Source organism: Herpailurus yagouaroundi, unplaced genomic scaffold (genome assembly GCF_014898765.1).
Source record: "Herpailurus yagouaroundi ecotype Mexico unplaced genomic scaffold, PumYag 163, whole genome shotgun sequence".
Taxonomy (NCBI): Eukaryota; Metazoa; Chordata; class Mammalia; order Carnivora; family Felidae; genus Herpailurus; species Herpailurus yagouaroundi.
The window spans coordinates 58,305,892-58,326,919 of record NW_024412404.1 but is presented as its reverse complement, the minus strand read 5'-3'; the positions used below and the strand labels follow the sequence as shown (position 1 = coordinate 58,326,919).

Genomic DNA, 21,028 nt, shown 5'->3' with positions numbered 1-21,028 from the left:
ACAGCTCCAGGGAATAATGCAGTGGTTCTCATGTGTGGACCTTGGACCAAGCAGCAGCAGCAGCAGCAGCAGCAGCAGCATCACTTGGGAACCGGTTAGAAACGCTCATCCTTAGGCCTCGGGCCACACCTACTGAATCAGAATCTCTGGAAAAGAAACCCAGCGATCTATGTTTTAACCAGCCTGGCAGGGTGATCCCGAGGCCTGCTCACGTTTGAGAACCAGTGGATAATGGTTAAGACTCCTGGCTATTGAGGGGCGCCTGGGTGGCTCAGTCAGTTAAGGGTCCAAGTTCAGCTCAGGTCACGATCTCGGGGTCTGTGAGTTCGAGACCCTCGTCGGGCTGTCAGGCTCTGTGCTGACAGCTCGGAGCCTGGAGCCTGCTTGGGATTCTGTGTCTCCCTCTCTCTCTCTCTGCCCCTCCCCCACTCACACTCTGTCTCTCAAAAATAAACATTAAAAAAATATATATTTTTTAAAGACTCTAGGCTGTTGAGTTTCTAGCCCCTCTTCTTCAGTGACAAAGGTGCCAGAAACTCACTTAGGACTCGCTTAGGGCCTCTGCCTGAGAAACGTCAGTCAGCTCTGAACTACTCCCTGTGACCCTCCTTGGAAGTGTGAGCAGGTAGGATGCGAGAGGACGGGAAACAGCTACTACTCAGTTTTTCCTGCAAAACAGTCATTTCCTCTGGTGCAACCTAATAGCTCTACTCTCTGGGGAGAAGTTGTATGGTAAGATTCATTGTGTTTTGAGTGTTTAAAAAGAAAGGGCTGTCATCCCTGGCTGGTGGTACCCAAGGAGCGAAAGGAAGGCTCGTGAGACGGTGGGCGGTGGACCCCGAACTGGGCGCAGGTACCCAGGGCAGCCATGCTCGAGGGTGGACGTTGCTGAGCAGTAAGAGGGGCACCCCGGCTTTGTCCTAGGAGCGCGGGCTCATCCTCCCTCAGGAGGCAGGGACTTGGGCAGCGATGGGCACAAGGGAGGTGCCTCCCAGCCTCTGCAGGGCTCTGAGCAAAGCGGGGCGAAGTTGCAACAGCGACACCACGTGGCGATGGGAACGCAAGGCGGATGAATTGACGTGACTCAGTCGGATGAAAAACTTTACCCCTTCGGGGATGTAGGAGCCCCATCCTTGTGTCATTCAGAGGGAGGAAAACGCTTAAGGCAGAAACAATGGACTTTCTACTACTAAATCGTAGATGACATAGGGCTCCAAGCCTCAGTTTCCCCATCTGTAGAGTGGAGAGAACGCTGTGTGGAGGGACGTTAGGCAATATTAACATATGCCTTTCCCCCTACATTCTTCCCTTGTCTCCAGGTCCAGTGGGAACCACTGCAAGCCTTTCTGTGTTTTCTCTCTGGAGTTTTTCCAATGAGAAAACACAGTATGAGGCCAATGGTTTCTTCGGTCTTTTGTAAAAACCTATCATCTCGCCTGTGAAGAGAAAATGCCGATTGTCCAACGTGGCAAAGGGAGAGAGAAATGCATTGGAGCAAAACAAGAGAGCGGAGGAAAGTCTTAGAAAGTGAGGAATGTCTGAGAGTCCCTCCCTGCTCCCTGACTGTGTCCTCCCGGCCTCACCAAAGACTCCCCAGTGCCAAGAGCATCATGTAAGCAGTGCACTCCTAGGGCCTGAGGGACAGCGTGGCCTGGATCACGGGCACGGTGGCGAGGGGACAGACGACGGCCTCAACAGAGCAGGTGGGGAGGGGGGCCTTGCAAGGACGGCTGACGCGGGCATGCCCACCAGCCTGGCAGAGTAAGGACTCGGAATCGGAAATGAATTGATTTAAAGAAAATTAAAGTTCACTTTGTGCGCACAGAGCGTCTGGCGTGGTGTTGGGTGCCCATCCGCAAAATGAACACGAAACGGCGGTTATTAGCATCGTCGTGGATGCCGAGGGCTGTGTGTGCCACCAGGCCAGTACCCACGGAGCCAGTTCTTGCCCTCTCTTCCTACAAATGGCCTGACTCCAGGAGCCCGCGCCCCTCTTGATGGTTTGTGGGTTAGTTAGTCCAGAGCCCTGCACCCCAGACATTCACGCATAGAATCTATGTTTCTAATTGTGAACAGGAAGTGGCTTCTTTGGGCTTGCTCTTAGAAGGCACCTCCTTTATGCTCATGACAATAAGAACAAAGGGAGAAATAATAATGGACTAAAGCTGAGGAACAAGAAACAAAAGCCTTTTGAGCTGCTGTTACTCTTCAGTGTAGCTGAGACCCAGGCCCCAGATATTTCCCAAGCCTCTCCAGAGATCCCGGGACCTCACAAAGAAGGGGAGGGGAGAGCCGGATCTTGGATCTCCGCCTACAGGGATTTCCCCTGCAGAGAAGTCCAGAAAAGATGGGTCTCTCCCATTAGCTTCATGATCACCCAGAGCCAATTTAGACAGGTCATCTGGTCTCATTAGAGTCAAATATTAAAATCTCCGTCCAGTTATCCTGATACAAAGTTCATGAAAACGAAATAGCCATGGGGGTCGAGGAGGCAAAGGAGGCCTCCCTTTTACAGAAAACAGGGGTCAGAGGTGCCGTTCAAGGCATATTCTGTGATTCCCTCAGCAAAAAAGAACACTGTGCGCCACCATTTCCCTAAAGAAATCTAATGTTCAGGCCAAGAAGTTCAAAGTGGTTCGTCTGGAAACCCCATAGCCAGAGCCCTCCCCCCGAAAGTAATACCAGTCAGGCGTGGAAATTCCTGCCACCAGGGGTCGCTCTTACTCACCCACGACCCTCCATAGTTTAAGGCCTAAACTCTTTGGTAAAAAGACACCACAAAGCATTCATGACCTCAGATTTCATTGTCTACTGCCTGTGATGGGGAAGAAGGGGTGTCTACCTTTCAATTGTTCATTTTTGTTCCTTGGAGCTCCTGTTGATTTATTTCTTCAAGACCAGTAATTCTAGCCTCCCGGAAGCTGGGCTGCGCGGAACCAGATCACGCACTGAACCCACCACTGAAGATTAGTAACTGCCTCCAGGGCTCTTGTCCCCAGGCGGTTCTGGGGACTGAATGTTCACGTCTGCTGGCTCTCTGCTTGTGAACGCCCCCAAAACGGTGGGTGCCAAAGGCTGCATGGGAAGAGTCCATTGGGTTTCTTCCCATCGGCCATGGCAGGGAAATCGGGACCCACGCTGGGTCATAATAAGCAACGACTGACCCCGCACTGGCCTTGTTTCCCTGCACCAATGTGGCCTTCGCGATGCCTGGAATTCATCCACTAGCCTCCCTGGGACCGAGGGTACTGGCCACTTTAGTACTAGTTTGTGAATCCTGTCTCATCGGCCGGTGCCCTCATTGGCTACCATGCTGGAATATAGTCCCCGTCTCACCGCACATCAGACACCCTTCAGTAGCCTTGATCTTTTTAAGTTCTGATAATGACGATAAACAGCCCGGAGTCTTGCTGGAAAGGAACTATAATGGCTAGTTTCATTGGACAGAAAAACGTATCGATTCTCTAACCATGCAGGTCAAGGCAATCACAAAGCAGTCTATGAGCCACTGCTCTGACCATCTCACCACTGAGGACCACGTCATGGGTTTTAGGGTAGATGTTCCAAAGCAAATGGAGCAGAGCAAATGCTAGGCAGGCAGTGAGCTTGCTACGCAGGGGGCCGGGTCAGTCCTCTGAACCTGGTTCCTACCTGTGTGAGTCCCCATGGTCACTGCTTCCGGACTTCTCCTCCAGGTTCCTTTTTATGTTCTGACCATTCCCGGGTGGTTGCACAGACCCTGGACTCTGAGCCGACGAAGTTCTCTGTGCCAGAAGAAAGATAAATTGGAGAAGACAAATAGGAGTCCCTGAAGACACAAGAGCATTTCTCAATTGGCCACTGGCCGCATGTTGAAGTGCCAGGTTGGGGGCGCCTGGGTGGCTCAGTCGGTTAAGCATCTGACTTTGGCTCAGGTCATGATCTCACGGCTCGTGGGTTCGAGCCCCGCGTCGGGCTCTGTGCTGACGGCTCAGAGCTGGAGTCTGCTTCGGATTCTGTGTCTCCCTCTCTCTCCGCCCCTGCCCTGCTCACGCTCTCTCGCTATCTTTCAAAAACAAATAAATGTTAAAAAAAATAATTTGAAGTGTCAGGTTGTTCACTTGCTTTATCATCGGGCTGAGCAATGCCCGTGTCCTGGCACCGAGTGATACACCGAGATATATGGTGACCCCTGCTCCCATCTGATGGAGGAGAAACACAATTACACACAAGATTCCAGCTGAGTAGGACGACTGTTTCATTATTATTATTATTATTTTTTAGTTTATTTATTTATTTTGAGAGAGAGGCAGCACAAGTGGGGGAGGGGAAGAGACAGAGGATGAGAGAGAGAGAATCCCAAGCAGGCTCTGCATTGCCAGCGCAAAGCCTGACGCGGGGCTCCAACTCACGAAGTCGCGAGATCCTGACCTGAGCCGAAATCAAGAGTCAGACGCTTAACCAACTGAACCACCCAGGCGCCCCAGGATGACTGGGGACACGTACCAGACTTTGGGGGTCTTCTGCTCCCCTGGAGAAAGCGAGGATATCTGATCTAAAATCTTCAAGTGCCCAACTGGCTTGTGGCAACACCTAGATGGGAGACATTTCCCCACCCCCTCCCCATGACTTTGTGAACCAGAATCCAGCCAGAAACCTGGGGGAAAACACCGAACAGAAAAAATGATGAGCCCATGGAAACCTGGGGCCACCTGTTCAAAGCCCTAACCAGTCTGAGAGGCGGTTGCCTTTTCCTTCACTTCTACAATAAGTTCATCTGTTGGGGAATCAATTTTTAAAACCAAGATACAGGGGCGCCTGGGTGGCGCAGTTAAGCGTCCGACTTCAGCCAGGTCACGATCTCACGGTCCGTGAGTTCGAGCCCTTGTCAGGCTCTGGGCTGATGGCTCGGAGCCTGGAGCCTGTTTCCGATTCTGTGTCTCCCTCTCTCTCTGCCCCTCCCCCGTTCATGCTCTGTCTCTCTCTGTCCCAAAAATAAATAAAAAACGTTGAAAAAAAAATTAAAAAAAAAAATAAAACCAAGATACAAAACATATAAGGGACAGTCCAAATTTCAAATCATGGGATGGAAAAAGACGAGAGGTTTTTAAAAACCCAATGTAGGGGCACCTGGGTGGCTCAGTTAAGCGTCGGACTTTGGCTCAGGTCATGATCTCACGGCTCGTGAGTTCGAATCCCACATCGGGCTCAGTGCTGACAGCTCAGAGCCTGGATCCTACTTCGGATTCTGTGTCTCCCTCTCTCTCCCTCTCTCTCTCTCTCTCTCTGCACCTCTCCTACTCTCTCTCTCTCTGTCTTTCAAAAATAAATAAGCATTAAAAAAATGTTTTTTAGAATTCAATTCAAAGAATGCTCATTAAAGTATAATATAAATGTCAGAAATGGAAAAAGGGTTTTTTTTTTTTTCTTAAACCCCAAGCAGTGTTTCCCAAAGCAGTGGTTGTCTTTGAGTTCATCTTCCCAGGAAGGCCCCACAGCCCTGCCCGTTGGGGTGCATGCAAGACTTGGGTCAACCAGGTCCTCAGCAGGACCCCCCGCAGAACCAGAGGGACGGGAACCTGGTGGGGGTTCTGTAGGACATGCGTGCAAGGGTCACCGGCAGCCTGTTTCTAGCCGCTGTGGAAGAAGGCGGCCTGCAGCGAGAGACCACTGCCAGCAGGCAGAGAGAGGCCGAGACGAGGGACAGAGGGCAGAGGTCCCAGGGCTGTGGAGGCCTTGGTTCCAGCTGGTCCTGGGGTCCAGCCCGATCTGCCCTCTTCAACCAACGATTACACAAGATCTTGAGTCCTCATTTGCCTTCACTGGCACAAGTTGCATTTCTGTCACTTGCAACCAAAAAAGTACATTCCATAAGAGATCAGACCAGCTTTGAAGGAAACAAAGTGTTCTGTGTCAGATAAGTTTAAGAAGGGCTCACTATCTAGCCCTTTTTTGGAAATTCACAGTGCAGGGGCGCCTGGGTGGCTCAGTCAGTTAAGTGTCCGACTTGGGCTCAGGTCATGATCTCGAGGTTCGTGAATTCCAGCCCCATGTAGGGCTCTGTGCTGACAGCTCAGAGCCTGGAGCCTGCTTCAGATTCTGTATCTCCCTCTCTCTCTGCCCCTCCCCTGCTCACGCTCTGCCTCTCTCTAAAAAATAAACATTAAAAAACATTTTTTTAAAGACATTGACAGTGCAAGGGCGCCTGGGTTGCTCATTGGGTTAAGCATCTGACTCTTGATCTCAGCTCAAGTCATGATCTCATGGTCATGAGATCCAGCCCCAAGTTGGGCCCCATGCCTGGCATGGAGCTTGCTTGAGATTCTCTCTCGCCCTCTCTCTCTCTCTGCCCCCCCTCCCCCTCTCCCTCGCTCGCCTGCGCACTCTCTCTCTCTCACAAAAAAAAAAAAAAAAAAAAAAATAGAGCCTAGGGAAAGGTCTGAGAAGTTCTGTGGTAAAATAACACATTGTACTCTAGCTCAGTTTCCCCAAGTTTCTTGACCACAGCATCCTCTGTTCACATGCCACCTGTTGCCATCTCATAGAGCTAGTGCTCTTAGGTCTTAGCACAAGACCTCACTTCTTTTCACGGTGCCTAAATCCGACACGTGATCCAAGTCCACAGGGCGGGGCAGCCCCTCACCTGGGGGAGGTGGGGGGCGCCTTCGTGAAAACTGGAAGGTGGCGCTGCCCTGGGCAGGTGCGTGGCTGTGAGCAGACAGCGCCTTCATGTGAATTCGAAACAGCTTCCCTTTCCTCCAGCGGTTGCAGCTCAGACCTAGGCATTTGGCTTGTTGGGTGTTTGGGAGAAACCGGGCATGGTGAGCCCCAGGTCCTGTCCCAAGGGAGGCAGTGGAGGTGAGGCACCAGGAGATAGGCAAGAAGGGCTTCTCCGGACTTGCCGGGGCTCCCTGTGGCTGCCTGCTCCTTGTTGCTACGAATCTTCTCTCACCCCTCACAGGTGAGACCCAGAGAGAGACCCAGCCCAGCCCTGCTCAACAAAGAGAGCAACTGAAAAGACAAAAGCCCACCAATTCACCAACTGTGACCACAGGCACTGATGCAGCCACATCATTTGTTAAATTTCTCCTTTCACCCAGACCTTCCAGAAAGTATTGACCGATTTGTGGATTCATTCAATTATCTAAGATACATTCATCGAAACCCTAGCACGCACCAGAACCAGTGCTAGAAGTGGGGGCTACAAAAATCACTGAGATTCGGTCCCTGCCCTGGAGTTGTTCACAGACTAGGGAGATAGACCCCTGTGCTGTGACCACAGAGGTATGAACACAGGGCCACCCAAGGGGGAGACCCAGTCCTTCCAGGAAAGGAGGATCCCCGCCCCCGCCCCCCCCCCCCAACAACCTCTATCAACCTCCAGGCCAGGATTGTTGTGAATCAATTTTTGGAGCTTCTGTTGGACATCTGGGTACAAATCATCTGTGCAGTCTGAACCTGGGATTTTCTTGAGACCTTGAATCTTGTGTTGGATGGGTGGTGTCTCTGACCTTCATACACAGCCTGAGGAACAAGTTAACTTCGGCTCTGTTTCCCCCAGCTAAGGCATGTGTCTTAGGTGTTGGCTGCTGTGTTCACACAATTGGGTCCAAAGGTAAAATATAAAAGATGCCTCAACTCTCAGGGGCCGCACATGCTAGTGCTCACACGATACTACAATTAGAAACTCTCCATTCACTTTTGCTGAGAACGAATGTGGGGGGAAATAACAATAACTCGTGTTTATTGAGCACTTACTAGGTACCAGGCACCGGGCCAGTAGTCTCTATGAACCGTGTCATTGAATCTTGACAACAACCTTAAGAGCCAAGTACTATTCGTGTCCTTGTTTTAGAGCTGAGGTTTGCAGAGGGCAAGTGTTTGGCCATGATCTCACAACAGTGGAGTCTAAGTGGACCCATTTCTCTCTGACCCCAGAGCCAGGAAAAAGGCATTTTTTGTTCTATCCCTTTAGTGGGGACGTGTTGAAGGAGGTAGAGAGAACTGGGGCTGATCCCTTGACTAAAAAAGGGCTGCTGACCCCCCTGCTGGCTTGACGTACTTGATGGCTGAACCATTTCCTGAAATGAGAGCTCCTTCCTGTCCTACAGGCCTCAGTCTCCTGATCTGTGAACCAAGATGACCATCATCCCTATTGGACAGTATCAACACAGTCCAAACTTTACATTGCTGTGAATTCAGACTCCAAAGTATTTCTGACTCTTCTGGAATGTTCTTTACCTATATAAGACTACTACCTTCGGGTGCATGAGTGAAAAATGTTTACTATGATAACTCAAGAATGCCAATACAGAGGGAGTGACATTTTCATCTTAGTCCTGAAGTTTTAAGGTCGTAACCCAATTCCTGCGTGTCGGACTGCGACATGGGCCTCGGCTCCAAACACCTTCTACGGCCAGGCTTCCCCTTCAATCACCGCATTATCTGCAGTGACTTATTCTGCAAATAATTTGACAGATAAATCTCCAGCCCTTTATCCCACGATCAAGGTCACTTTAAAGTAATTCTGGAAAGACGCTGACATGTCTAACGGCCCAGACAGATGCAAACAACAGATGGTGTAAGGGGACAGATCTCTGCTCTAACTAAGGGGGATAAGGGACCACGTGTTAACTTTCCCCGGGCAAAGGTAATATAACGAGGACTCAGGTTCGTCTTTTAAGGCCGAGAAAGATGCTCTGCCTCTCTGCCTCTTCAGGCTCATCCCTCCTCCTAACAGAGAACTAATCTGCGAGAAGAGTACCATCTCCCTCCAAACAAAACATATCTGGAGGGACTCGAAACAAAAGTGCCAGTGCTGTTGTTGGGAATGTCACATTGCACTTTCCAAAGTGCGTCGACATCCATCAGATTCTTACAGAATCCCTGCGAGCTAACCAGGAAGGGAAACCAGTTCCCATTTCTCAGACGGCAAACAGATTGTTCAATGGCTTGGCCAGGTCTTCTTCCTTGAAGTCCGATGCCCTTTCCACAATAGCAGTAACACCCAACGCCAGCACAGCCCTTTTTTTCTGCTGTAACAGTAACAGCAAACTTATTACTACAAACACTTTCCGTGTGCCAAGTTCCGCTCTTCTACGTGCTTTACCTATTCCAACTCATTCAATCCTCACAACCCTATTTTCCAGATAAGAACACCAAGCACAGAGAGGTTCAGCCACTTGCACTGGGTCACACAGCTTGAAAGTGATGGAGCCAGGACTCAGCCCCAGCCTCTGCTCTCGAACCCTACCTTATGTTGCCTCACCAGACACGGAAGCAGTTGCCTCTGATCCCTGCCAACTTCCTGCCACGCGCCAAGTAACTAAAACAACCAGACATTTATGAATAAGGTGGTCTGTACCAGGCTCGATTCATTGCCCAGAATAGCACCTGGCCCAGAGAGGCACCTCATAAATATTTGTTGAGTGTACGAAAAATAGACGATTCCCGTCTCGTCTGGCAGGCCCTTCTGCAAGACCGGGGGAGGCGCACTCCGCCCTTGGAGCTCACTCGTCTGCCACATTTCCTTCAGCGTCTTTGAGCCCCGCTTCCAGTGCCCCCCACCCCCACCCGCCACCCACGCCAAGTCCTGCTGCTTACGGGACTACACGGGCTGTGCGGGGTCAATGGGCGTCACTGCAGAACAGCACGCATGTCTAAAGTTTCCCTCCCACTTCCAAACGGCAGGCTGGACGGAAAAACTGGCGGTCCTCCGCATGACAAACTGCCTGGTCAAGCTGCGTCTTCAAATCTCTCCTTTGCTGCCACTGCTCGAGTAAACAAACAGCCTTTCTTTGGCCCCAGAATGCTCCAGAGCCCCGGGTCTATTTTAAAGCAATCTCCAAGCGGGCACAGCAACTTTCCAGTTCTAAAAACGACGCTTTATCAAGAGCTCAAGTGTCTTATGATTAAAAAAAAAAAACAACAACAAAACAAAAAATCCCCTGACCTTACCTCTTAAATGTTCTCCCTTCTGGCTTTACTGGTCATGCCAACAAGGAGGCTTCATTAAGCCAGTTAGATCATGACCAGAGTGTCTTGCCAACTCACCCCCTCTTTGAGCAAGCTTCTTGGGAGCAGCGTGACTGCAGGTGAATGCTGGGAAGTAGACCAAAGGTCATCCCCATGGCACTAGGAATCGGATTTCAGAAACAATGGCCAGGCTGCCAAATATGGAGGAACACGGTTCTGTGCGGGCCCGGCCGCCGCCCATCTGCCCCGTCAAGGGAAGGCGGATGCTCAGGCCACTTCTGCTGGGTCACCCCAAACGTTTTCTTCACCTCAGGGCAAAAACACAAGGTAGAAGTGGCTCCCCTACCCCGGCAGCCGAGGTCACCCGGGCCTCCGGCCTCGCCTGGCAGGCACTTGGTCAGGCCGAGAGCGGGGAGGCCCCAGGAGTGGCCTTTTAGGCCTCCCCAGGTGGAATGTCTTTCAACATGAGAGGGCAGCAAACACGAACAAGCTTGGGGGTCTGAGAGGGCTGGCTTTGAAGCCCCACTCTTCCCTCAAAAGATGGGCTAAACGAGGGTCGTGTTTGCATTTTGACGCTTCTCCTTTGTGTCCGGAAGGGTCGAATCTAGGTTCTAGGTGCACACGAAGATCAAAAACCATGATATGGTGCGAGATGTTAATTTTAGCGGAAGCTGGGGGAGGAGTCGGTGCGAATTCTGTGCTATCTTTGCAACTTTTCTGCGGACCTGAAAATTTCCCACATAAAAGGTTTAATTAGGAACAAACAAACAAAAAACGACGCGGTCCCTATCCTCACAGCGAATGAATGGGAGATGCACACTCTGTGAACAATGTTTGTCTTCCTTTCCCCAAAAGCAACTGGGTCAAAATGCTAAGAGTCACCAACGAAACAAAACAAAACAAACAAAAACACAAAAAGAACCTAGGAGCCTCCAAGATGCCCGAGTTGACATGTTACGGGACATCTTTAGTCTGTAGAGAAAGAAAACCTTTGAGATGTCAAAAACATTGCCCAATATTGATGTCTTGTGTGGGTTTAATACTTCATGAGCGATGTAATTTAAAGAAGCCTAGACCGGTTTAGAAAACCCAAATCGTTGCACTTCTTGGAGGCTGTTGCTCTATCTATAAAATGGGGGCCACAAACCCGGGCTGCCTGCCCCAGTGGTTGATGGGAGAACCTTGTGGATACGACAGAGGGCTGCACAAATGGAGGGGAGGCTCTGCATTCAAAGAGTGGGGTATGTCAGAATAGCCTATCGAGTCCTGTAACATTTACTCAACTGAACTTCAAATGTAGGCAGAAACCCTGTTTCGCCCCTCTAGGATTCCTCCATTTGCTCATTTTCGAGGGAGAGCAGCATGAAGCCGGGCTCCAGAGTAAGGTGGTTACTGGTGGTTAAAAGCCAAGCTTTACCGTTTATTTGGCTGTAAGCCTTTGGGCTCTATGCCTCTGGGACCATATCTAGAAAATGGGGGTCATAATTACAGGGTTTTCAAGGTTAAATAGCATAATACATGAGAAGCACTTAACATAAGGCTAGACCACGGAAGATACTCCTATATGCTAGTTATTACCATTACAAAGAAGAAACTGACTCAAACCTCATTAACTAAGAGCCCCAGGGGCTATCACAGCGTGGAGCTAAAGCAGTTAATCCGATTCTTCAGAAGATGCATCTGGCCCAAACCCAGAGCCACCGCTCCAGTGAGAATTAGCACCAAGCCTAACGGATCCCTGGGAGAAGAGACAGTGGCAGCAGACAAGTCACACTGAAGGAGCAATCCACTGTTACGAGCTTGAGTTCCTCCTGGTTCACTGTCCCTTCCTTCAATTTCTTTCTCATTAAGTGCAGCGAAATCGTCCCAAATACCCACCTGCTGCCGGTAGAATATTAGAAGACGCGGCTCCTTCTAGGGCTAGTTTAATGCTGTCTGGGTGTTGGGCTCCCTGGGTCCCGCAGGAAAGAGAGAAACTCCCTCCCCAAGTAAAACCGGGGCCCCAAGCATTTGTCGCTTCAAACAATACGTGCGCATACACATGGGTCGTTTATCTATTAAGCAGAATAATCATCACGTGGTGCCTGAGCCACAGCTAACCTCAGCCTGCAGAGACATGCTCAGTCACGTTGGTGGGTGGTCCCAGACCCCGGGGTCAGCTCACGTAGCACGGGGTCCCCTGTCCTCCTGGTCCTCTGCTTCTTGGATGTGAGGGAATTCCAGAACGCGAGGCCACGCGGCTGAGGTCGCCTTCAGGAACAAACTTCAGGCCCAGGCTGCCTCTTGGATGCTGAGCCACGAACTAGAGGGGGCTGGGGGCCGCGACCTGCTCTGTGCCCTCTGAATCCTGTTTGTTTCCTGCTCCTCCCTCAGCTCTGAGCTCAAACAGCAGCTCCCCCAGGAGGCCTTCCCTGAACCCAGGGTCAGGTCAGGCGGCTCTGCACCTGTCTTCTTGCTTCATAGCATTGATCTCAGCTTCTATAGTTGAAAATCGTTTTTCTCTGAGACTGAAACTACAGAAACATCCAGAGGGTGACATTGCTTTTAAAAGGGTTTTTTAGGGGCGCCTGGGAGGCTCAGTCAGTTAAGTGTCTGACTCTTGGTTTCGGCTCAGGTCATGGTCTCGTGGTTCGTGAGTTTGAGCCCCACATTGGGCTCTGTGCTTATGGTGCAGAGCCTGCTTGGGATTCTCTCTGTCCTTCTCTCTCTGCCTCCCCCCCCGCCCCCCATCTCTGTCTCTTTCTCGCAAAAGAAAGAGTTTTTTTAAATGATCATATATTTTTAAGCGAGGCCATTACAATAATAGAATTATGTGTTCTTCTCTCCCCCCCCCTCACAGTGTCAGAGCCATTAATGGCTATCATGACGAGCCCAAGAAGAATCCAGAAAGTAGTAATGCAGGTGGGTTGAATGCTGCCCTTCTGCTCTGGAACCCACATGCCCGGAGCTCAGAGGTCTTCTGTGGGGCTTCCCAAAGTGAACACTTGAGTACAGAACGCTGAATGACTATGCTGGTCACCTTTCACAGCGACTTATTTCACCATCAATCCCCCCATGCAGGTCCTGATGCAGGAAACCCCAGCAAGGCTACTCTTGTCACAATGCCATCTCCACCTCTGTCCCAAAGAGGGACACGCAGACTAGGACCCGGGCACTCCCAGGGACAGCGCAGGCTCCGCTTGGCTCGGTGTTAGACATTCTGCTGACCTCTGGCCGGATCGTGCCTTCCGCCTCATGTGAGTCACCCTCCATAGCTGTGGTTCTGTATGTGGTTTCTCTTCATTCCCAACCAACACGTCTGCAGGAGAGAGAGGCCTGGGGTCTGGGTGTGGGTCACAGCCGTGCATGTTGGGGACCGGGCTGCTCTGTGCTCCCTGAGATCACCCTGCCTGCCCCAAGGCTTCAGTGAGTCAGTCACGGGAGGGAGGGAGCAGGAGTGACAACTAGAACCCAGGAGGCAGCAGCGGGCAGCCACCAGGGGCCGGCCTGGAGCTGAGAGGCCTTAGCTCATTCAATAAAGGGGTAGAATCAGTCCAGCCTGTTTGTGTGAACTTTGCCCACCAATGGCTTCTCCTCTCTTGGGACCACAGGGGGAAAAAAAATCCAGGCCATATTCCTAAATTTCAGAGTTTAAGCAGAGTTTGTGTGAATCAAAGAGGAAATAACTGACTGGTCAGCGGGATCCAGATACAGGACCACTGTGATGCTATTAAACTTGACTTGTGAGTTAAGATTAAAAGGTCACCAACAAATTCAACGATCAGTTGTTGCCAAAAAATTTCAAAAGCAAAAATCATTAAGCTAATTTGCTGGCTCACTGCCAAGAGACTATGACGAGAGGTCCTTTCATGCTTCACATCCCTGCTTCTCTCCGTGACCGCGTGAAGGTCCGGTCCCCCCAAGCACCTGCCATCCCCCAGCTCCTGTGCAGTTCAGTACATCCCCTGCCGCATCTTACCCCGCTCTCCACCACGTGTGCACCCCAATCAGCCATCAGAGGAGAGCTGCTCCCCCTCCCGCATCCTCACGACTCCCAGGTGTCTCTGTTTCCATCTTCTCCCCACCATCCACAACGGCGGAGGGAACCCTGATGTAAGCCCACAACCGCTCCAATCCCATTGCCTGTCAACGGTCAAGGCCTGCCTTCCTTTGGTCCACCCATCTGTCACCGGTCCTCTGTCCACCTCTGCCTCTCTCCCTCCTTCCCACCAGCATGCAGGCATCTGGGATCTTCAGTCTTTAAACCTTCATACAACGCTCTCCACTAGCTACTGTCCCAATACTCTGATCCCTTTCCTACAAAAATTTATTGCATTGTGGATACCCCTCTCTCTACTCCCTCTTCCTTATCTTCAGTTTCCGCTTCAGCCCTGTCCCCCGCACACCGCATCCCTGTCATTCCACTGGGAGTGCTTACCAAGGATCTTGAGGGCAACATGAGGTTTCCCTCACATCTATGGACCCCACATCGCCAAGTCATTGGGCAGGTGTCTGCCTTGATTTCTCAGGAGTATCTGATGGCCTCCCAGGTCCCTCATTATCCTATGTCTTTGGCTACAACTCCTTCACAGACTCCTCCGTTTCCCCTTGGGCTCACATCTAAATATTAAAGGACATCTCAGGGATTAGTCCTGAGTCCCTTTCCCAGTGGCCTCCTAACTACTGTTTCTCCTCCATTTCCGCCCTCTGCCCCTTAAAGACCATTCTCCACATAACAACCACAAAGCTCTTTTTTAAAACTTCAAATCAGGGGCGCCTGGGTGGGTCAGTCAGTGAAACATCTGACTCTTGATTTCAGCTCAGGTCATGATCTCATGGTTCTGTGCTGTCAGCGTGGAGCCTGCCCGGGATTCTCTCTCCCCCCCTCTCTGCCCCTCCCCCCACTCATGTGCTTGCTCTCTCTCTCTCTCTCAAAATAAACAAATAAGTAAATGAATAAATAAATATTAAAAAAAAATCTCAAACCACGTCCTGTGACTCCTCTGTTGAAATCTGGTGGTAAATCTGCAAGATTTACCCTCACCCACCTCCCTGGTCTCACATCCCGCCATCATCTCACCCACTCTCCTCCAGCCACACTGGCCTTCTTTGCTGATCTCGAAATACCACAAGCTCATCCCTCCCAGACATGTCACAGTTGCTCTTCCCTTTTCCAGAACGTTCCTTTTCCAGAATTTTATGTGGCTGCCTCCTTCCCGGCACATCAGGTCTCTGCAGAGAGGGCTACTCTGGCCACTTATCAAAAAGAGCCTCTAACCACAGTGAGACACCCCTCCCCACCCCCCCCCCCCCCCCAGGATGGCCACTACGAAAGCAAAAACCAAAAACCAAAAAGAATAACAAGAGGTGGCAAGGCTGTGGGGAAATTCGAACCCATGTGCACTGTTGATGGGAATGTAAAATGGTGCAGCCATCGTGGAAAAACTTGGTGGTTTTCAAAGAATTAAACATAGCATTAACATATGATCCAGCCATTCAACTTTTGGATATATATTCCAAATCATTGAGAGCATGGAATCCCACACATTTGTACGCCCACGTTTATAGCAGCAGCATCCAAGCGTCCATCAACAGACGTATGGATAAATAAAATGTAGAATATGTATAACGGAATCCTATTCGGCCCTAAAGAGAAAAGCTGCAACATGATGAACTTAGAAGGCATTATGTTTCAGTGAAATAAATCCGTCATTAAAGGACAGATACTGTATGATTCCACTTATATGAGGTACCGAGTGTAGTCAAGTTGATAGAGACAGAGAGTAAGATGGTGGTTGCCAAGGGCTGGGAGTGGGGAGGGCAATGTGGATTCTTGTTTAATGGACACAGAATTTCGGTTTGGGAAGATGAAAACTTTCTGGACACGGATGGCGGGGATGCTTGCCCAGCAATGTGATGTGCTTAATACCACTGAACTGTCCACCGTCCACTTAAACATGGTTGGGTTGGATGGGGCACTTGGGTGGCTCAGTCGGTTGAGCGGCCGACTTCAGCTCAGGTCAAGATCTCCCAGTTTGTGGGTTCGAGCCCCGCGTTGGTCTCTGTGCTGACCGCTCAGAGCCTGGAGCCTGCTTCGGATTCTGGGTCTCCCTCTCTCTCTGCTCCTCCCCCACTTGTACTCTGTCTCTCAAAAATGAATAAACGTTAAAAAAAATTAAAAAAAAATTAGCGCCTGATTCCAGTTACCCTTGGAACATTTATTATGAGTGTATTTGCCTGCTGGCTCATTGTCTGTTTTTCCCTGTGGAAGGGGAAGCCGTGCCAGATTCCATTATGGCTGAACTATTCACTGCTGATCTCAAGTGCTAGAATAGTGCCTGGGAAACAATAGGCACTTGATAAAGTCTTTTTAAAAAACATTGTATTTTGTTTACTTGTTGGTTTGTCTGTTTGCTCACTTGCTTCTTTTCTTTCTTTTTTTTTTTTTTAATTTTTTAATGTTTATTTATCTTTGAGAGGGAGAGACGGAGCGTGAGCAGGGGAGGGGCAGAGAGAGAGGGAGACCCAGAATCCGAAGCAGGCTCTAGGCTCTGAGCTGTCAGCACGGAGCCCGACATGGGGCTCAAACTCATGAACTGTGAGATGGGGCTCGAACTCATGAACCTGAGCCCAAGTCGGACGCTTAACTGACTGAGCTACCCAGGCGCCCCCCACTTGCTTATTTTCGAACTCCCAGCTGGATGTCAGTCCCAGGAGGCAGGGACATGGTTTGTCCAATGCACAGCACCTACACCAGTACCAGCCACCCAGCAGAGGCTTCAAAATTGTCCCGTGAGTGAATGAAAAATCATGTCCACGTCAGGGAGCCTGTCCATGGGATCCTGAGCTCGGTAGCAAGGTGCTGTGGAAAGTCCCGAGCTGGACGGAAGAACCCAGTGCAAAAAACTCTGACCTGCCATTCTCTGTGATGCCCGGGAGACCGGGGTTCTAATCCCTGCTCTGCACTCACCCCGATGACCCACAATGATTAACCTTGGAGCCTACTCCTTTGTCCATAAAGCAAGAGTGAGCAGCCTGGTCTGCCCACCTCACGGGATTTTGATGAGAACCCGGTGAAATCACATGTGGGCAAGGCTCCGCCGTGCTCTACGCACATGACCGCATTATGTCACAACCTCAGACACTGAAACTGCTATAGAAACATAAAGATGAATGGAAATTAAGATGGACACACTAGGGCTCCAGCAAGGCTTGACTTTAAACTCAACAAATCTTCCCCTTTCTCATTCTTGAAGCCCCCCCCACCCCCACCCATCTCCTTCACTTGTTTTTGTGTAGAATCCTTTGCTCCAGGAACTCAGTATCCATATTGGCATCTGTCGACCTCAGTGTATGCTCAGTAATGAGACTCTGGTGGCCGGTGCCACCTCAAGGACGTGGCCAACGGGACGGGCAGCACATACCACGTTCCTATCGAAACTGCCCAGATCCTCTATTTTCCTACAAACCCCCTCAGTCCTTTATTCCAGGCGGGTCTGCAGTCTTGAAGGCATTAACCTGCCACAGCCTCTTTCACCTGGCACAGTAATAAAAACTTTCGTTTCCCATCGCTTCTCGGCCTTTTGGCTGAGATCAAGTGTAGTATCTGTTCTTATCAGTTTAAAACTCTCGTTCCTTTTTATCCTCTGTCTTCATGTTATATTTTGGCTCTGGAACACAGAGGTCGGTTTGCGACAACGACATCCCTGTTTGATGGGACATCCAGCCACCCTCGAGGGTGCAGCTGCTGTTTCCTTAAAGCCAGGAACCTGTCCCCTAAGAGCCTAACCCTCTTCCCTAGGTGTGATGGGCTTTCAGAGCAGGTGGCATTTTATTGCTTCACACTGACCACGCCCACAAGCACACACCAACCTTGCCTGACATTCTCACCAGGAAAAATCTCCTTGAAATGGATGCAGGGCCCCGAACTTGCCCTCTTCCCCAGCAGGTGTCAAACACTTCAGCCCGAGCTTAAATTCTGAGACTCAGCCAGCTGCACAACGACGCTGACAATGGACTCAGACTGCAATCTGTTTTTTGTTTTTTTACGACACATCAGTTTTGCCCACTGGTGGTGTAGACGGGACCCCCACTCCATAAAAGCCGCACTCCAGGACAAGGGAACGCAAAGCCGATGAGTGTGGAAGGTTAGTGTTGGCTCCCAGCATCTGCGTTACGTGGAAAGCATAAGCCTCCTTCAGCATCTCACAGCATAGCGCACCAAAATGTCATCTTAAAAAATCTAAACCCATATTGCCGGGGCACCCGGGTGGCTCAATCGATTAAGCGTCCAATTTCAGCTCAGGTCATGATCTCGAGGTTTGTGGGTTCGAGCCCCGCATCAGGCTCTGTGCTGACGGTCGGAGCCTGCTTCCGATTCTGTGTCTTCCTCTCTCTCTGCCTCTCCCCCCACTCATTCTCTCTCTCTCTGTCTCTCTCTTTCTAAAATCAATAAACATTAGAAAAAATTTAAGCATGTATTGCAGATTCTACTGTTTTACAACTCACTTGAGGTAGATGAAAGGAAGCGATGGGAGGAGGAGCAACAAACCTAAAAGTGTAAGGGAACGTGCCACACGCAAAGGCTGCAAACATCTAGGTGTTAGGAAGGGGGCTGAGATGCGGACCACGCACAGCACACTTCGGGTACCTGCACAGGCTCGGGGTTTGGAGGCCACAGGATGACGTTATGCAAGCCGGAGTTCTCTCGCTGGAAGCAAAGGAGTCCCGCCATTAGGATGGGCCGCAGGGAACAAGACCCCCCACACTACCACAGGGACAGTCTTGGCTAGTCTCTACTCCCGGGTCTGACCTGCTGGGTGTACTCCCGTCCTGCCCGTGGCTACCAGGGGACATTTGTCCCAGAGGGAAAGGCACCTGCAACCGGAGGGTATAGCGAGCAGGCAAGGGTTGGGACTGGGCAGGCCTGTTCTCCTCCTTTAAATGCCTTCAGACCTGGGTCTTGCCTTCTAAAAGGTCACTTGTAAGCAGAATGCTGGGACCCCCAAGTGTCTCTTCACAGAGAAAGAGCCTCTGGGAGAGGCCGGGGGCCCTGGGTGGGATGGGAGGAGGGGAGGGTGGAGGCAGAGAAACTAGTTTGGAGCAGTCTGGACTGATCCAGGTGTGAGGTAAGAGGGTGTGATGGTGGGGGTGGAGAGGGAAAACTAAAACTACATCTTGGACACGTGGCACCTCTTTGTCTTTTGAGGAAGTGCTCTAAGTGGCATTGATGGAGACGTCATCAACCGGGGCTCACCTTTCCCCTGCAGGGGTGGGTGCATGACTCAGGCGGGCTAATCAGAGTGTCCACATCCAGTGGCACATGGATTGATCCCAGACAGAGCACATGACCCCATCAGGGCCTGTCCCTAGACGGTGCTAATCAGAGGCTGGATCGCCAACAAGAAGAAGCCTGGATGCCTAGAGTAGCCGGTGGCATGTTTTGTTTTGTTTTGTTTTGTTTTGTTTTGTTTTGTTGTTTCTGCAGGCCGAGGGGACATCCCTAAGCACTCGGGCATCACGGAGGAAAGCAGAGCAAAATCCAGAGACAGGAGATCTCTAGCATCTTCTTTTGAACCTCTGGACTCAGTGACTGCTGCAGCTAGACTCTCTCTGGACTTCCTAATCCTACGAGCCAAACAATCCTTCTCGGCTTATAGTCGTTGGAGACAGGTTTCTGTCTCTTGTAACCAAAAACAGTCCTCATTAAACAGAAATTTAAAAGGTTAAATGGCCAGGCCATTGATTTATTAATTATTAATCATAGAGTGATTTATTAAATGTGGACAAGGGGGGTGAGTAGAGTCAGAGGTGATCCCCAGATTTCTGTCTTGGATGGTAGGGTAGATCGTGGTACCCAGGAGGGGGGATTCAGAAGGAGAAGACGATTGGGGTGGGGGAGTTTAATTCAGGTTTGAGGAACAGGAAGTGACCATGGATCATTCAGGTACAGACACCCAGGAGACAGTGGAAAGATAAGTCTGGAACACTAGCCCCATGGGGGAGCCCTGATTCCTGTAGCCAAATATACTTGTGCTTTCTTTCCACTTGTTTCTCTGTGGAAGGCAAACCTTGTTCTGACCCTGGAAGCCTGAAGGCAACTCCATCATGTCCCACTGGGTCATGTGGGGCTGAGGTTGGAGATGTGAACCAGAAGGGAACTGAGGAGGGAGAACAGGGTTTGGGGCTGGCAGGAGGTGAGAAGATCTGAAACACTGAAATATATATATTCATCGCTTGCAAGGATATAATGAGATGGACCCCCCCCCAACCCCATAGCCTGATGAGAAACATATAAATTGGCATCACCTTTCTGGAAAGTATTTTGAATATAGCTATAGATAGATCTAGATCTAGAGCAAGAGTTTTGAAATCACCCTTTATTTGAGCTAGAAATTCCATTTCTATGGGTCTATGCCCAGTAAACCAGGCTTCAATTCTAAACAGTGCAGTTTAGTAAAGGTAATGAAAGAAAACTATAAGCCACTTTAATGTGCCTCTATTTGTGTAGAAATTCATCTCAGATTAGAGGAGTTCAGCCACTGCCCCAAGGAGTTCTCAAAGCGGTAAGACAAATATTCCTCTATTCTAGGTTTTCTCAACCTTGGCACCTTTGACATTTTGAGAAGAATAATTCTTCGTTGTGGGGGTTGTCCCCGTGCATTGAGAACATTTAGTGGCATCCCTGACCTCTACTCGCGCCTCCACTCTGGAGACGTGATACCAACCCTGCCTTCAGACATTGACAAATGTGCTGGGCGTGGGGGTGCCTGGGTGGATGCCTCAGTTGAGCATCTGACTCTTCATTTCGGCTCAGGTCATGATCTCACAGTTTGTGGGATCAAGCCCCACATCAGGTTCTGCACTGGTAGTGCAGAGCCTGCTTGGGATTCTCTCTCTCCCTCTCTCTCTGCCCTTCCCCCAATTTCATGCCCATTTTCTCTCTCTCTCTCTCTCAAAAATAAACAAACAAACATTTATAAATAAATAAACATTTATAAATAAATAAATAAATAAAATGCAAGATAGAACATTTCTTTAAGTTAGAGACTACAAAGAGGTAGGACATGAGCCAACTCCAGCCACCAGGAGCATC

General features: G+C 50.2%; 1 protein-coding gene and 1 pseudogene across 12 annotated transcripts in view; one reads left to right on the top strand and one right to left on the bottom strand.

Annotated features, from left to right (window-relative positions):
• Positions 1-21,028, bottom strand: part of TACC2 (transforming acidic coiled-coil containing protein 2) — a 215,030-nt gene that overhangs the window by 173,717 nt on the left and 20,285 nt on the right. For 10 of the 12 annotated variants that reach the window (XM_040486647.1, XM_040486650.1, XM_040486655.1 and 7 more), the window contains 2 exons: positions 18,584-18,643; positions 3,652-3,764 (listed from right to left, as the gene is read on the bottom strand). In XM_040486647.1, coding sequence (XP_040342581.1) covers positions 3,652-3,764; positions 18,584-18,643 — 173 coding nt within the window. The remainder of the gene's footprint in view (positions 1-3,651; positions 3,765-18,583; positions 18,644-21,028) is intronic. The other 2 variants (XM_040486654.1, XM_040486653.1) reach the window with 1 other exon arrangement.
• LOC121037600 (uncharacterized) lies at positions 17,501-17,614 on the top strand (annotated as a pseudogene).